At 42.4% G+C, this 16,821-nt stretch overlaps 3 protein-coding genes across 4 annotated transcripts in view; 2 read left to right on the top strand and 1 right to left on the bottom strand.

Moving 5' to 3' along the window:
• Positions 1 to 4,943, top strand: part of tanc2b (tetratricopeptide repeat, ankyrin repeat and coiled-coil containing 2b) — a 64,110-nt gene extending 59,167 nt beyond the window's left edge. Inside the window, exons 23-26 of the mRNA XM_070926534.1 lie at positions 1,000 to 1,091; positions 1,592 to 1,738; positions 1,856 to 1,956; positions 2,061 to 4,943. Of these exons, the coding sequence (XP_070782635.1) occupies positions 1,000 to 1,091; positions 1,592 to 1,738; positions 1,856 to 1,956; positions 2,061 to 4,137 (2,417 nt within the window). The 3' untranslated portion in view covers positions 4,138 to 4,943. The remainder of the gene's footprint in view (positions 1 to 999; positions 1,092 to 1,591; positions 1,739 to 1,855; positions 1,957 to 2,060) is intronic.
• A 3,218-nt stretch (positions 4,944 to 8,161) lies between these two features.
• On the bottom strand, positions 8,162 to 10,242 carry g6pc3 (glucose-6-phosphatase catalytic subunit 3). Its single transcript, XM_070926535.1, has 6 exons — positions 9,957 to 10,242; positions 9,284 to 9,390; positions 9,113 to 9,203; positions 8,913 to 9,031; positions 8,596 to 8,737; positions 8,162 to 8,504 (listed from the first exon to the last, which is right to left on the bottom strand). Exons 1-6 carry the CDS (start codon positions 10,172 to 10,174, stop codon positions 8,162 to 8,164), a joined length of 1,020 nt encoding a protein of 339 aa, XP_070782636.1. The 5' UTR covers positions 10,175 to 10,242.
• A 321-nt stretch (positions 10,243 to 10,563) lies between these two features.
• lsm12b (LSM12 homolog b) lies at positions 10,564 to 16,194 on the top strand. 2 transcript variants are annotated; one of them, XM_070927265.1, is made up of 5 exons: positions 10,564 to 10,694; positions 12,746 to 12,879; positions 13,840 to 13,949; positions 14,752 to 14,878; positions 15,614 to 16,194. In XM_070927265.1, the coding sequence occupies exons 1-5, from the start codon at positions 10,568 to 10,570 to the stop codon at positions 15,704 to 15,706; spliced, it is 591 nt and encodes a 196-aa protein (XP_070783366.1). In that variant the 5' UTR covers positions 10,564 to 10,567; the 3' UTR covers positions 15,707 to 16,194. The 2 variants fall into 2 exon arrangements, with proteins under 2 accessions (XP_070783366.1, XP_070783367.1); XM_070927266.1 differs by lacking the exon at positions 12,746 to 12,879 and having other exon boundaries at positions 10,568 to 10,654.
• Positions 16,195 to 16,821: the final 627 nt, after the last annotated feature.

Consider the following 16,821-nt stretch of genomic DNA (forward strand, 5'->3'; position numbering starts at 1 on the left):
CAGACTAAGGTGATAAACCACTGTACTGTGCATCGTTCATCTTCCAGACGTTTCCTCAGTGTCAGCTAGGCCAGTCAGCAGCATTCCTACCCTCACCACTACCACCAGCTCAGAGGACAGCTAGCGCCTGCAGAGCTCTGTTATATCCCTCCTGCTTGCCTCTTTTGTTTATTGTACCTGCCCTGTGTCTCCTTGTGCAAGATCCCCTCCTTTTCATCTCCGTGGTGTGTGTGTGTGTGTGTGTGTGTACATGTGTCAAGGACTGCTGTTGCGCAGATACAGAAAAGACACGTCAGTTTCAGTCAAGGGATTGTGTTTGATTTTTTTCAGTCATAAAACAGTCTGCAGGGATGAAGTGTCTTTTTTTTCTTTTCTTTTTTAAATACACGACTCCCACTTGTATTTACTGGGAGTTTTTCCTGCTTCTCTGCTGTTATTGATCACATCCCTGAATCAGTCAGTAGTACAAAGATTTACTGTACATCTGCACTTCTTGACAAGACAGAAAATGTGTCTCAATAGAAAGACATGACAGCATTATTATTTATTTTTGTTTGGGGTTTTTTGTACTCTACATCTACTCTGGGTTTGCCTGGGCCAAAACTGTATTTGCAGGTAATCGCTGCAGTTCATTTTAATCAACCATGTGAGAACAAGTCAAAATGTGCTCATTCTGCACTCCCAATTGGGCAAACTCGCTAATAAAAACACTCACAATTATTGGCAAATAGTATTTGACCCAGGTCTGATGTCCCATAGCGAGGTCTCAGTGTTCTCGAGGTGTCAGAGCAGATTTTTGTAATCTTTTCTCTGCAGTGGATTGCCTGTCTTTTCTCCTCCATTCCCCATTTTGACTGTTGTCCTCATCCCTGTTATTATTGTTGTGTGTAGTGTGACTCCCAGTCGCTCCTCCCTTCTCTTCTGCGTATTACTGTGTGTCTTTCTCATTGTGTTTTTTTTTTTTTTTTTTTTTCATCTGCTCCTTCCTGTGTTACCCAGGTCCAGCCACATGGGCCATGGCCACCTCCAAACCCGACATCATGATCATCTTACTCAGCAAACTCATCGAGGAGGGGGACAGCTACTACAAGGTCAGAGAGAGAGCAGGGCTGTGCACTCTGTAGCTCAGACTTCATAGTTTGAGTTAAAGATAAATTTGCGCTATGGTGTTTTAAATGTGAAATATAAAAACATACTGATATCATACCAGTTACCAATTCAGTATATGTTACTTTTTCAGCAAGCACCGTTATGAGCAATATAGACTTAAGTGGAGAAGGTAGACAATTAAAGTTCTTAGTTTTATAAATGTTAATCATGACTCTATGCACAATGCATGTTTTTCGTATAACTGTATTGTAATATCCCAAACAAAACACATTAGTTTAAGTATTTTATTGTCAATAACAACCGAGTAGTCTCTCGTCACAGGTACTATGAGGCTTTCAAAGTTCCCCTCTCTGAGAATGCGCTCATACTAAGAACAAATAAGTGTGATAAATGTATCTCTGTGTCACAGTGTGTGAGCTTGTGAAGGTTTCAGATTAGCTGTTTATTTCACAACCAGACTTCTTTCTGTTTTGTCCAACAGAAGGGGAAGGTGAAGGAGGCAGCGCAGCGTTATCAGTATGCCCTCAAAAAGTTTCCACGCGAAGGCTTCAGCGAGGACCTCAAGACATTCAGGGAACTCAAAGTATCGCTCTTCCTCAACCTGTCCCGATGTCGGAGGAAAATGAACGTGAGTCGGCGGGATTTACTAAAGCAGACTTATTTTAGATGAACTTTTGAGACGTTTATCAAACATCGGAACATTATATGGATAATACTGTTGTTCTCTTCTGCTCAATCTCTCCAGGACTTTGGGATGGCTGAGGAATTTGCTACCAAGGCACTCGAACTGAAACCAAAATCGTATGAGGCGTACTATGCCAGGGCACGCGCCAAGCGTAGCAGCAGGTACGCTCCTTCAGAGTGAAATACTCTCTTGGATATACATTTTGTCTCTGTAGCTACATCCTACATTTACATCCCCAAAATAACCATCATTCTCTTATTCCCAGACAATTTCCTGAAGCCTTAGAGGACCTGAATGAAGCCATAAAGCAGTGCCCCAACAACCGAGAGATCCTGCGGCTGCTCCAGAGGGTGGAGGAGGAGTGTCACCAGCTCAATGAGGAGGAGCACCAGCAGCAAGACCTGGAGCTGGAGCCTCCTCCCTCCCCTCCTCCTACGCCTCCCCCAGAAGAGGAGGAGTCCCTGTCCCTGTCCCTGTCCATGCCTCTTCCCCCTCCCCCAGAGCCCCGTCTGGAGGACATGGAGCCCGTCCAGGACCTGTTTGAGGACGAGGACTACCTGGAGCAGGAGCTGGAGGCCATGTCTGTGGGTCTGCCCCCTCCTGAGTCTCTCACCAATCCTTCCAGCCTTCCCATCATTCAGAGCCCACCGCTCTCCCCCACACATCCAGATCAGATCTACTTAGCTGGAGGTTCGCCCATGGGCCAGCCCTACGAATATCACCCCACCTCCTCCTCCATGTCCTCTCCAACCCGCGGTTCATACCAGCCCACATCGCCCTCCCTCTCCCCGACACATCAGAACTCCCACTACCGACACAGCCCGCCTCACACCTCCCCGGTGCACCAGCAGTCCTACGGCTTCAGCCCACCTCCTATGGGTACTGGGGGTCAGGGGATGGATCACCAGAGCCCGCCGCCTTCCCCTTTACGCCGGGCTGCTCAATACAGAGCCAGTCCACCAGTAGAAAGTGTTTGTCTGTACAGGTCCCAGTCCGGGTCACCTGTGCGCTACCAGACAGAGCAGCTCCCTGGCCGACCCAAATCTCCCCTCTCTAAGATGAGCAGCCAGCGTTCATTCCAGCTGAGCTCGCAGCCCTCCCTGTCTTCCCAGCACCACCAAGCCCAAGGTCTTCGTCTTCAGCCTTCTATAGCCCAAATAGTCCGCACAAACCAACCCAGCAATGTGATGGGCAACAGCATTTACAGTGGCCAGATGGGGCACTCCATGGGTGGTCGCTACCAAGGGAGTTCAGTGGACGTGGAAAGCCGACTGGTGTACCAGCCCTCCCTGGATGGACGGTCCATGCCCCAGGTTCAGCCCAGCCTCAGTTCTGGGGCCCTCTGTCAGCACGGCGGCCGAGGAGGGGTTATGGAGTCGGGCCTGTTGAAGGATGAGCTACCCCAGCGCCCCTCCTCTGCCTACCGCGCCAGCAGCGGGGGCCCGGGGGGCATCCGTTACAGCCAGACACCTCAGATAAGCCGCAGCCAGTCAGCCGCCTACTACCCAGTCTCTGAACACGTACTGGAGCGCGCCAACGCCATGCCCCCCTGCCAGCTGGGCTCTCCTGAAATCCCCCATATGGTGAGACGCCCCGTCAGTGCCAATACTACTGAGATGAAGCAGCACGTGCCCACCCCCAGGCCTCTAATCCATTCTCAGAGCGTAGGCCTTCGATTCTCCCCCTCCAGCAACAATATCTCAACTGGATCCACCTCGAATTTAGCGCCAGGCTTCAGGCCTTCCTCTTCCATTCAGCAGATGGAGATCCCCCTGCAAGCCACGTATGAGCGCGCCTGTGATGACATCTCTCCGATCTCCCCCTCCCAGGGCGGCGGGGGACTGTATCAGGGCGAGACCACCCGCTCTCGGAACACGCCCTTCATGGGCATCATAGACAAGACGGCGCGAACTCAGCAGTACCTGCATCAGCCCTCACGGTCCAGGGCCATGACATCCATGGACTCTGCCATCAGCCCCACCTCGCCTGGCCAGCTAGTCCAGCAAGGCTCCACCTACAGTCCCCCCGCCTCGCTGGGTAATATCGCCTACTACAACAAGACAAACAACGCCCAAAATGGACACCTGTTGGAGGAGGACTACTACTCCCAGAGCCAGCCCCCCTCACTGGGCAAGCTGGCCAACGGCTCCCGCGGCAGTGGGGACATCCTGGAGCGGGTCAGCCAGGTGCCCACCTACCCGGACGTGAAAGTGGCGAGGACTCTGCCCGTGGCACAGGCCTACCAGGACAACATGTACCGCCAGCTCTCGCGTGACTCCCGGACCCAAGGCCCCACCTCCCCCATCAAACCAAAGAGACCATTTGTGGAGTCAAATGTGTGATGGCCTGCCTGTGATTGGTTGGTTGGACTGGGCTTGTTAGTGGGAGTGAGAGGAGATAAATAGAAAAATATTTAGCTCAACAGCAGATGCTGCTGACCCTTGTGTATGTGACATGGACGAACTCACCTTAAAGAACTCATGAGAGACAGATCCAATCAGAGAGAAAACCCCACAGCTGGCACACACACACTTAGGGTATTAGACATTATCTTATATGAAAAACATAACTAACAGTGAGAAGCGATTATTTCATTATCATATTCTGCACACAGGTAGGATAACAGGTGGGTCCTAAGTTCTGATCTCACACTGAATCAAAGACCAGTGCACTTCCAAAATGATGCGTGGCACAAAGTTCCCACAAGTGAACACAACAGGTGGGACTGCAAGAGTGAAAGTACTAATCATCGGACTCTACTTGTGGACTCTGTATCCATCTTCTGTTCTTTCAAAGTGTGCTCTTAACCAAGGTTGCTAGTAGGCTCTATTCTATGTAATACAATATTATATGTTCAATACTGTACATTGCTCAGAAAATACAAATGGCTCAAACAACTCAGTACTTAAGAGAAAAATGACAATATTTATAATTAAGTTATATATTGTACATAGAAATAAAACAAAACATAGTTTGCGTTTGAATTGTATTCTGTTAACCCTGCCTTTGTGTCCCACTGCTAGTCATATGGATGTGGAAAACTGACCAGGGTAAGGAACGAGGGACACTGACCAACTTTGAATGATATAATTACCTCTATTGTGTCAGAATAAAAAAGATTTTGTGGTGGTTTAATGCAAGAAAATGATTTCTATGCTGCAATATGCCTCAATGTCTTTTTTTTCTGTAAAATATCAGAAAATAGTCAAATATGCCCAGTATAATTTCCCAGAGTCCAAGGTGACGTCTTCAGGTGTCTTGTTTTGTCCGATCAATGGTCCAAAACCCACAGATATTCAGTGTGATATCATATAAAAACTAAATCCTCACATTGGAGAAGAACCAGAGCAGGTTTGGCATTTTTGCTTGCAAAATGACTGAAATGATCAATCTATTATCAAACTAGTTGCCTATTAATTTCCTGTCAGTCAGTTAATGAATGAATTGCTTTTAGCTCTAAGTTGATAAGCACACATGTAGATTCAAATCTTACCCAGAATATCAAAGTCTACCTTTAGACTATTTCTGCATAATTTTTAGTTGATTAAATCATTCACGAAACACTTTAAATTATGATTTTCTCTGTTTCCTTTTAGTATCATTTCTGTATCACAGACCTCATGATATGCCTTAGGGTGACATTAAACCAGTTGTCAAGGCTAACGTGTTCCCTGTCAACAAACAACTTTGAATACTTGTTTAACCATCTGCTTATATAAACAGGCGCAGCATCCGTTTCTGTAGTTTTGTACAAGCTCAAATGATTATTTTGCAGAACTCATAAAACTTGTTTTGAGGACAAATTGCTGTATCAGACAAAAACATTATACCTTGAGTGCAAATACATTTGTTCCTGGTTTCAATCTTTGGAAACTGAAGGATGCTATTCAAATGATGAATAGAAAATCCTGTGGTAGGTGATTTTATCATGTGGGAACATGAGTATCAAAGTTCGCCTTTGTCCCTCCTCCCTACATAATACCGCTGTGTGTTCCTAAGAGAGTGCAGTACATATGCTAGTGATGGGTTAACATGGATAGTGCTCAGCGATTAAAAGCAAGCAAATGCATACACGACCACTGTTGCAGACGTTTCCCTTTCTCCTGCATTATTTTGTCGTTTCTTTTTACCCACAATGCATTTTTATTCCGCCACTTCTGCACTAAAAATGCCTGTTAAGTTCTTAACTAAGGGTGCACTTTATGTATTTTACTTACTTTGTTGTTATGATTGTTGAATTTGGAGAAAGTGGGTGTGTGATCAGTCAGATCTCTGACCAGTGATACCAGACTATCATAGACACTATTACTATATGATTTACAAAGCAGTGATGAATGACAATATGAAGAGCAAACAATGTTTTTAAACTGGTGAAGATGTATAGACTTTCTAGCACAAGTTGTATATACTGACTCAGATATTCCACTCAGTCCAGCTCGGGTTTGTTGGTTAAGCAAGTCTGTTTCAAGAGGCCGATCATATTTAAGTATTCCACATCATAAAAAAATATCCATTAAAGTCCTCTAACTCTAAATTAGCCAGTCTAATCCACTGTTCTTGCACACATCTTGAAATTTAGTCGAATCTACTGCAAAAAAAAAAAAAAAGGATGACTGATGTTTCGGTACCCAGAAACTCCATATTTGGGGAGTTTGGGTGCTAGAGAAAGTGGAATAATAAGAATATTGGAGTTATTTGTATATGTGGGAAAAGTTATAGACCATTTGTCTGTAACATTTTATTTTGGTTCTCTGATAAAGAATATCTAAAGAGAGACATTTCCTGTCTCCTGTCCGTTCTCAGTTTCACCTGCTACCAGAGAAATGCCCTACTTATCTTTACAGAAATGAAGGTATAAACTGTATTATACTTAATTTAAACAAGACTTCTAAATTGAGGATATTTGAGGGTGTATGGTTTCAAGCTGTCTGTGTATATTAGTTTGCTGTAAATAGTCTGATGCATGTTCTATTCTTTCCATGAGCTCAAGCAGAAACATGTATAGCAGTGTTCCCACTCTGGTGTGTGATACAATGTTCGGATCAAGATAAGGAGACTGCTATCCCTGAACTATCCTTATCATTTTCCTTCGACCTCACCAGACAAACGCGAAAGGTTCTTTTATTTTATTTTAATGTATTTGCTTGCTGAGCAGAGTTCTCTTGTCTGTAAATGTGAGCTTTCAGATCGCTGTGATAAAAAGTTTAATTAAAAACAATTAAAAAGAATGTGTTTTTATCTCATGATAACTGATTGTAATCTGTACAGTCAAACCTATGTATTGGGAAAAAAAGAACATATTTATAAATGGTTACCAACTGAAACACGCCCTGCATGTCAGTCATTTATTTTACTGATTATTTGAACATAACATACAAATGTAATTTTTGGATTTTTGGTCCACAAAACAAGATATAACACCAGTGTATCGACAGAGTAACAGACAACCCAATACAACTCCCAAAAATACATTTGTAAAGCTATTAATGGTGAAATGAATCATGTTGTTTGCACTGGATTTCATTATGTTGCTAAGCGCTCATGTAACTTACATTGGCATACATCTGTTTACCTTTTAACCCGAGTATGAGCACCAGTTCGATTTTTCTGGTTCATCTGAGTTTTTTTGATTGTTGAATTTTTCACAGAATGTCATTTTATGCTTCTGTTGTGCAATTTTAAAGGGGAACATCAAAGTTTTCAGGTCTTGGGGAGTACTCCTGAAAGTGAGGGGGCTGCGTAAAGTCTGATCAATTTCATTGGGGCTGAAAACTACAAGTTTGAAAATGAAAAAGAATTTGGGGGTGTGGAAACCTCTGTGGCCCGCTCCTCATCTCTGCTTGAGGCTATAGTGCATTAGCCGTTACCATTTTTTTGACTGTACAGCTCGAGTCCAACAGTGTTATATAAATGTAATGCTAAATCGGTGGAGTATCCTTTGACAAAACGTAAACAGAAGTAAAGCTCTTGCACACCGGAGAGTCTTAATGATAGGTGTGTAGGATCAAAAACTCTTGACTGTGAAAAAAACAAAGAATTCGCTTCATGAACAACGTTTCAGTCCTCAGACCTTCATTCAATAAATCTTTTATTTTATCTGATTTACCCAATCTTTTACTTTGAGGGTCTGAGGGCTGAAATGTCGACAATAAAGTGAGTACACATAATTTCTTTCTCAAGTAACATTCAAAAGCTAGATCAGATGCGCGCAATCAATCAAAACTGCACTTTTCCCACACAAAGAAACATATAGCAAAAAGTACTATGCTGTAGTATTTACAACACTTATTACTATTACGGTATATGCATTTACTGCAAATGTGCAGTAAATTACAAATCTGATACAAGGTGTGACAGCGATGGTTTCTAGTCCTTCTTCTTTTTGTGTGTGAAAAGGTAAACCAGTCCAGGCACAAGCACCATGACAATCTGGGGCACTATGACAAATTTGACAAAGAACAGGCCATAGAAGAGACCCTGTGGTTGGACCGGGAGCGGCAGACGATTGACGTGGTACAGTCCCATGGATGAAAAGGCCAGAGACAAAGCCCGTGGAGCCCAAGGCAGAGACCATCCGCCAGGCTTCCAGTACTGGGCCAGCCCCAAACCCAGAAGGGCCCCGCAGTCCCGAGTCAGAGAGGAGAACGGGGCTGTATCCAAACGAATCCACTCAGCATGGCTGCACCATTTCTTAGCCAAAACAATTGACCTGTGGAATAGAAAGAATGTCCAGTCTCACAGAGCTTATTATGCACTGAACAGACTCATCAATACACATAAATATAATAAAAAAGACAAACCAGGAGAGGTCGATTCCCAGCTGCTGCAGTCCAGCATGCAGTAACAGAGTACTGAGCAGCAGACCGATGCTGACGCTAAAGAAGAACAGCAGGGGGCGACCTTCTGGGACTCTGCGGCTCAAAACGATCCCTAAAATGAGACCTGACAAGAAAAATTTGCAATGAAAAAAATACTGTACATTCTCGCTTAATGTCGACGCGAGACGTATCATATTACAATACTGATATTTTTCTGTAAAATTGTACATACAGAGATTCAATCCATACAGCCTACCCATACTCCATGTTTCAGGTTGTGCATGAAACTGTATTCAGACCTGTAATGGAGCCAGCAATGACCTGGTGAGGGAAGTGGGCGAGGATAAAGATCCTGGACATTCCAACTGCCACCAACATCACGACATAGAGCAGGTAGGGAGCAGCTGACAACACTACACTGGAGACACAGAGAAAGAGAGATTCATTAAAAATAGCTCTGATATGCTCCCATTTCCATGTTTGTTTTAAATGGGCATACCTGCGAGTACGTGAGTACAGAAATGACCCCAGTGAGGACACCACGACCCACCAGACTGCTGCCGTCACCATCGCATGACCCGACGGACTGCCTGAGAGACAGACACCAACTTTAGAGCTCTGCTATGAATCTCATATGATTATGTATTATGTTTCTTTTAGGACTTCTCACCAGGGCCAGTTTCACAGGTGGAGGAAAACTGGTGAACTTTGGGTTGCTTGTTGACGAATAGACGTGATTCACCTATCCACCAGAATGGCCTTTCTCCAAACAGCATCCTGGGAAATGTTTAATTCACAACACACGATATACAATAATGTACATTTCTTTATTGGTCATAAAGGTGCATGTTGCCACCTACTTTACCAGAATGTGTAACATCATCACTTTAGGTAGAGTTTGTACTCTGGATGTTAAACCTATTTGGTTGGTGGGTGGATATTGTTTTAACAATGCCTAACACTATTCTTAATATTCTGTTGTGAGCAACCAATGATATAGATTTTCTGACTACTCTCTTCCCTTTTCTTCGAAATTGTACAGCATATAAAAGGTTCCGCTGTTTCACTTCGGACAGTGCACAAGGTTGGACTGGTCCCGGAAGCTGCAACGTCAACAGAATGAAACACAAAATTGTTTCTAACTTCATTGTTGCAAATAAAAATGGAAAAACTTAACACCACGGGTTTCGTTGTATTTACCTGACATTGACTTATCTGCATGTCAACAGGACGTTTAGCTTCATGCTAACATGTTAAAGATAACAGAAACAGTCAGAGAGTACAAGCTAACGTACACATTAAACCCATGTTTAAGACATGTCGGCTGCTTCCTTTAGCCTTACCATTTAAACACCAAGTTTAGCCACTCCGATATAGCTGCTACCCAAAGTACAGCTACTCCAGCTCGTTTGCTGAAGAAGTATGTGAAAGGAAAGACGAGCAAGAAGGCTGCTTTGGGATCTCCAATATGAGTGACAACTAGCCACAGTTTTTCTTGACTTATCGTCTTCTGCTGGAGACTTTCCGCCATCCAGATGCCTTGGGTGTAAACGGCCTCCATTCCTCCGTCTTCTCCCAATACATATATTTCAACGAAAATCAAAATTAAAACGCAATCCTGATTATGTTGTACTTCAGTAAGTGTGGCAGCAAAGCTAGCAGTATAGTCATATCGCCGGTAGGGGGAGCACTGGAAAGGGGTTGAAAGGGAGACAAAGCCATGGATTTATACCTCGATTTTTGAAATCATATTTACATTTATTATGTAATCAAATCGTGTAGCAAAATATTTAATTATATAACGTGAGGTTAAACGGATCAAATGGTAAGTATAATTCATCGTATTTGAATAAACGACCATAATGCGACGTACTTCGACACGCCCAGGTTTCGTCTCAATACGACATCGCGTCGTTTTACGTAAGGCAGGCGCTCCGGTTTCCTGGCGGAGAAGATGGCGGCTCCTGGACCGGGGGAGTATTTCAGCGTCGGGAGCCATGTCTCTTGCCTCACCTGCTTGGGCCAACGTCTGCAAGGAGAAGTGGTCGCATTTGACTACCAGTCCAAGATGTTAACTCTGAGTATCCTTTGATTATTTCGAGTTGCGGACGGCTTGCTGGCCTGCCTGGCTGCACGGGCCTGTAGGGTAACCGAAAATATGTCAAATAGTGATCCGCGCAGGCGTAATTGGTGGTAGCTGAGTTACATATCTTTGTCCGTTTTAAATAATTTCATTTGCGAAATAATTGCCCATCCACTCCTTATCTGCTGAAGACCCTGTTGGTGTTGCCGGGTTATTTCACGGCTTCACGATATCTGCTAGGAAGTGCATGTGTTTTGAATCCACTCATTGTATTGCCAGACCTCAACATGGATCACTATCTGGCAACGAATCCTAGTAAGGCATCATGGCTGTGTGCTCTCAACAGGCACAAACCGTTGCTAGTTAGCAAGCTAACTGACATTTAGCGCATCTCGCTCTATCTTGTATACAAACATTTACCCCACATAGTTTGTGTTGCCATTACTTGGAGATGCAAACGGTTATTTCCAAAAGCTATAGTGATGAATGGACACCGAGTACGCTTCCACGCTACAATCAAGTTGCTGTTAGCTCGGCTAACATGCTAACTTTCGGTCATCCCCACACTGCCGCTGCTAGCTCAATCAACGGTATTAGCATTCCCAAGCTTATCAGCTGGGCTTTTTCCCATGTCTCACCCGATTCTGGTGAAATTGTAATTGTTGGGTGATTATGGGGTCAATGGTGCCACAGTTTTGTTTCATTTCAACATGATTGCGGTGGCACAGGCATCATGGTTTCATTACAACTAACGTTAGCTTGCTGATGAACATGTCGAGCTACACCCATTCATGGGAGTGCGTGTGTGAATGTGTAATATGAACATTATTTCGGTGGCATGTTGGGCCACCTCATGGCTTACACTAACTTGATTCTTAATATGTAGTTAAACGTCAACGCGGCCAAGCTGTGGGGTGAGACACTAAATGAATGAAGTTAATACAACATGGAGGTTTGACAGTTGGCATCACAGGCCTTTATATTCGTTTGAACGGTTTGACACTGAGGTAACGTCCGACATACACCGAATTAACAATCACAGTCAAATTAGTTTTTAGCAAAGCCATCTGAGTCAGGCTAGCACACCAGTAACGCCTGGACATTAATGTTTAGCTCTCATTTTCAGGGCTTAGATTTAATCCTATGATATACAGCCTTAACGTGTAATACGTTAAATTACACTTGACATTGAAAGTTTGAGCGGTTTACTTTTACCACTTGGGTCAAACTTTTTAAGGTCATACTGTCACTGTTATAACGAGCCAGAGCCTGTCCTAGCTTGTGTGTGTGTGTGTTTTATGTTTTTTGGATCAATTGGCCTAAAAAAATTAAAGAGAACTGATGTGATTAATGTGTCTATGTCTGGCAATATTGCATCAGGTACATGTTCAAGCCTGACAAGCAGTGTCTGTGTTACTGACAGGGAAAGTGAGGTAGATGCCTTGAGGCCCTGGTAGGTCAGGGTTTTCTGAAAACCACAGATTTATTGTAAGATAAATTTACTTTTTGTGTATGTTTCTATATATAAATTGAGAATTTTGCTATTTTTTTCACTGCTAATTTACATCCTGGGGAAAAATAAAGGACACTGCAAGCCAGTGTGCTTAAACATCAAGATCCTGTGGGTTAAGTTCATTTTATTAATCAGGTACTTCATATGTTAAGTCAAGATTTATTGGGAAATTGACTCAAAAGACAATTAATTTAGTGGACTTTTCAGCAAAGAAAGTCATTCAAATCACAGAAAGCAAAACTTGCTTTGCTGCTTTATGTATGTGCATAAGCTGTACATAATTTTAACACATTTCCAACAAGTATTCATTCATCCATGATAACTATAGGTGGCAGCACTTCCTTTGGTGGTCGCATGCTGTAACTGGCACTACCTTTCACTGTCAGTGTCAGTCAGCCAGTGTTCTCTGTATCATAAGCTTCTCTGTTCCGTCTAACTGATGGTGTTCAGGTTCATCGGGGTCACATTTCAATAGTCATTTCATGTTGTGATGCATTTTCATGAAGTTATGAGCCTTGACTTAAATTCTTTCAAAGAATGTGCTTCCTCCAGCGGTAAGCCAAACCTCAACGACGTCATCCTGATCAACTTAGCCTATGTTTCTGATGTGGACATAATAAATGACCGCACCGAGACTCCACCCCCACTAGCATCACTGAATGTTAGCAAGGTAAGTTCATCAACATTGTTTTTGTCCTTTTACGTGTGTGCCTCCAATGATGGTGAGTGTGATGGGAATGATTAATTTCGGAGCCAGATAAATCAAAAGTTATGTACTGTAAGTGAGTGTGAGGTTGAACTTGAAAACGCATGTAACTTGAGGCTCGTTTAGTCTGAGCTGTGACTCAGTTCAGGGGCTGGATCCCCCAAAAGATGTTGTCCATGAAGGCCGGTCTTTCACAGGGTCTGAAGGCCACACTGAGTGTGAGCCTGTTTCCCAAATGAGACAGTCTCACCTCACAGAGACCCAAACTAATGGTGCATTCAGGCGATCCTTGTCAACATTAAAGTGAAAAAATTCCAAGTCTGTCACCAGGCAGTTTTTCTCAAATGACCAGCAAAGTCGGGGTTGTGATTTGTCACCTCACCACATGATGGACAACTTCACGTCCTGCATTTACCAGTGACTGAACATCACCTGACTGCAAATACCTGATAAATATGTCTACTCTGTCTAGAAATATGGACAACTGAGGATCCAGCTCCTGAACTGGGGCGTGACAACAGGAAAAAAACCCTGATGTTTATAGATTAATCTTTTACATTACTAAAATAAATCATACGATAGGCGTGTAACTTATGCCAGGTGGTTCAGCAGGTGGCCTATTCTGGTTGTTTTATACTCCGTTAAAGCTGGGATACACTCTGCCCCCTGTGATCCTACACTAGAATAATTCTGCAATGCAATTTTGTATGAAAATTATATTTAGAAAATGTAATAAAGTCCATTTCTAGTCTCTTAAGGAGCAAAACATTGTGAGCAAGATTTGCTTGATTCATTAACCAAAACACAAAAGAAGATAAATTAAATGAAACTGTCCTGACTTTTTCTCACTTCTGTTAAAGCTGTCAAAGCTAATAAATGTTTGACGTTATGAATGCCTTTTTTGTTCTGTTCATCTCTTCACAGCTTGCCAATCGAGCACGGACAGAAAAGGAGGACAAGCTGTCCCAAGCCTATGCAATCAGTGCTGGGGTTTCTGTGGAGGGCCAACAGCTATTCCAGACTATTCACAAAACGTAAGAACTTCATACTGCTGTATGGTCAACGGGGTCGATCAATGTTCTATGATAAAGATCAAAAGTATCATCTAATGGCGAGTCCCATGGCAGTAGAGCAGGACCCCACCGCATTAGACTGAAAATGATATGAACACGGTCTTGGTCGCTAGGAACAGAGTGGGCTCGTGAAGACTTTTACCTCACCTAGCAGTGTCCTGTTGGCCCAATGAATCCCCCCAGATTTGACAGTTACAAATTCTGCTATAAAAACTTTCAGTCCAGACACCTCTCCTCCTCTGGAGTATTTTATTGCATTCAAATGTTTGTTTTGGGGTGAACTGTGTGCTGGATGTAATGAATAAGCACCGGTGAAAAGAGAGAAATACAGAATAGAGATCTAAGACTAAAACAGGCTTTTAATGATCACAAAATATCTTGTTTTTAGGCTGAATAGCTTCATGATCACAGGAAACACAGCTTATGTCGAGTTCTCAACAAAACGTGATAAATAATTTCCATGTTTGCTGTGGCTAAAAATGTAAGAGTGCTTTGTGTCAAATTCACGTTTCGTTATGTTTGATGGTATTAGATTTTTGTGTTTTAGCCGAACATCACACTGTTATTGGACACTTGCATACGTATTTCCCTACTTTGTGGAACAGATGCATCTTCAGTCAGTTAATTTTATTTCTTTTTAAGAGAATTGCGACCGTAATCTTTCTTATACTCGCGTAGTTTCTGATATTTAAGGGTCATGTTGAATCCTGTTTTGTGTTCCAGGTCTCTAAAATTAAGATGAGATGTTTACTTTTCTTTGCAGCATCAAAGACTGTAAATGGCAGGAGAAGAACATTATTGTGATGGACGACGTCGTCATCTCGCCGCCTTACCAGGTTGAGAACTGCAAAGGCAAAGAGGGAAGCGCTTTAAGTCATGTACGCAAAATAGTAAGTGTGCTTTTTATATATGTTATATAATATTTCACCAGCAGTGCATCATTTCAAGCTTTAGGGCTCATGGATTAGTTTGGGGATTTTTCCCCTTTGGTTAATCATCTAAGAAATTTCTCACAGCCCAACTTTTAAAATTGCTTTCTCTTTTGTCCAGCCAACAACCCAAAATCGAAAGATATCTCACTTACTGTCAAATATGACAAAGAAAAGCAGTGAATCCTCACATTTGGGAACCCGGAAACTAGCAAGTGTTTGTCATTTATGCTTGAAAAATGACTAAAAACGATTAATCGATCATTAAAATAGTTGACAATTTTATTAATAAGACTGGACTTTTAAGCATTTCTTTGAGCATTTTTTGGGCATGGAAATTATCAGCTTAGTTGGAACAGATATAACTGACACAATATTATGATATGCATTTTTAAAATGTATATCATGATAATTGTTTAAATATGGGGGTAACTGTGCTTTTCGAAGGCATTCATAGTCCTACACTGACATGCAGATATGACACACAACTACTTATAAGTACATAACTGTTTGTATTTTATATATCATTGTGATTTTTATGATTATTTTGATCCAAGATTTGTAAAACTTTATATCCTGTTTCACTGTTATCTGTGCTGTTCTGTGTAAAATGGCAGCTCCTTATTTAGATAAATATGTTTTAGGATTGGTTTTTGTCCGTGTTGTTCATAAATGTTGTTGTTTTCATCCCTGCAGGTTGAGAAACATTTTAGAGACGTGGAAAGTCAGAAGTCCATGCAACGTTCACAAGCACAGCAAACACAGAAGGACTCCACTTTATCTTCTTGAGTTGGCAGTGTGGGTCGACCGGGGAAGGCGACGCGGGTGGTTTTGTTCCCACTGCCAGACTAAGTCGGCATTCCTTGTCCTCAGTCTGAGACCACAAGGAGGAGCGCTGAGGGCCCTGGATCCAGAAAGATCAAACAAAATACCATTTAAATGAAAAAGACAAAAAAGAAAAAATCTTAAATTAGACTTTATAAAAAATAATTTAAACAAAAACATAAATCATCATAGTAACTAACTTGTCTCATTCTGCCCCCACTCCTCCCCCCTGTCCCTGAAACCTTTTTTCTTTTTCCACCCTCCTTCCTTCAGTTACATTCGAAGAGAAAACTAGAGCAGTCAGAAAGGCTTGTTAGCTTTATTTTCTGTCATTGTTTCCTTTTTTGCTGTATCCATGTTCTACTGTCTGTATTTTCTGTATTTTAAACAAAATGTGACTTGAAACGCCACACTTTAAAGGACATTTTCTAAAATAAAAGTAACAAAAATTCTGACTGTAATACTGTAATTTTCAACAACTTTTTTGAAGGGCTCATTTACAGATTATGCAATCACTTTCTTGGTGTTTAATAATGGAAATGACTGATACTAAGCTTGCATATTTGTGGTTTGCTTGAAAACTCAACGTGACCACCACAGTCGTCCTTGACTGTCCTCAGGGTGACGGACCGGGCTGCCACATTGTCCACGTTTTTGTTTTTTTTGTTTTTTATTTGAGCAGATCCGGTTTTTATGGACCATGTTCAGGTTTCTTTTCGGGGATTGTTTGGTAGCCTGATTGTGATGCATCCATGTAATTACAGGGACTTGAAGCCGTCACTGTTTCAAATTCATTATTTAAAGCTTCTGGTTTCTCTAAAGCTGCTTGGTGACGTTTACTGCTCTCCTCTGGTGCGACAAAGAGCACTTAACAGTAAATCAGCAGTATTAAATCTTTATTAAAATTTGTAGTTTACAAAGTTAACTGAATGCTGGACTTTAAATACTTCAGATGAGCAGTGATTTCTGTGCCTTTGGTTGGAAGTACAGCTCAATTTTAGGTGGGCTGGGGTTGTTTGATGGTAGTTGATAGATCTGCAAGTAACGATTATTTCCATTATCGATTTAACCTTCAGATT

This window comes from Enoplosus armatus, chromosome 20, assembly GCF_043641665.1.
Source record: "Enoplosus armatus isolate fEnoArm2 chromosome 20, fEnoArm2.hap1, whole genome shotgun sequence".
In the NCBI taxonomy this organism is placed as follows: domain Eukaryota; kingdom Metazoa; phylum Chordata; class Actinopteri; order Centrarchiformes; family Enoplosidae; genus Enoplosus; species Enoplosus armatus.

Bases quoted from the DNA above. Each gene is read 5' to 3' on its own strand.
- g6pc3 (XM_070926535.1), bottom strand. From the start codon at position 10,174: ATGGAGGCCGTTTACACCCAAGGCATCTGGATGGCGGAAAGTCTCCAG. The intron at 9,204-9,283 runs GTGAGAAGTCCT...TCTGTCTCTCAG, and splicing joins CACCTGTGAAACTGGCCCTG to GCAGTCCGTCGGGTCATGCG. The intron at 9,032-9,112 runs GTATGCCCATTT...CTGTGTCTCCAG, and splicing joins CTGTACTCACGTACTCGCAG to TGTAGTGTTGTCAGCTGCTC.
- lsm12b (XM_070927265.1), top strand. From the start codon at position 10,568: ATGGCGGCTCCTGGACCGGGGGAGTATTTCAGCGTCGGGAGCCATGTC. The intron at 10,695-12,745 runs GTATCCTTTGAT...ATTCTTTCAAAG, and splicing joins GTCCAAGATGTTAACTCTGA to AATGTGCTTCCTCCAGCGGT. The intron at 14,879-15,613 runs GTAAGTGTGCTT...TCATCCCTGCAG, and splicing joins TAAGTCATGTACGCAAAATA to GTTGAGAAACATTTTAGAGA.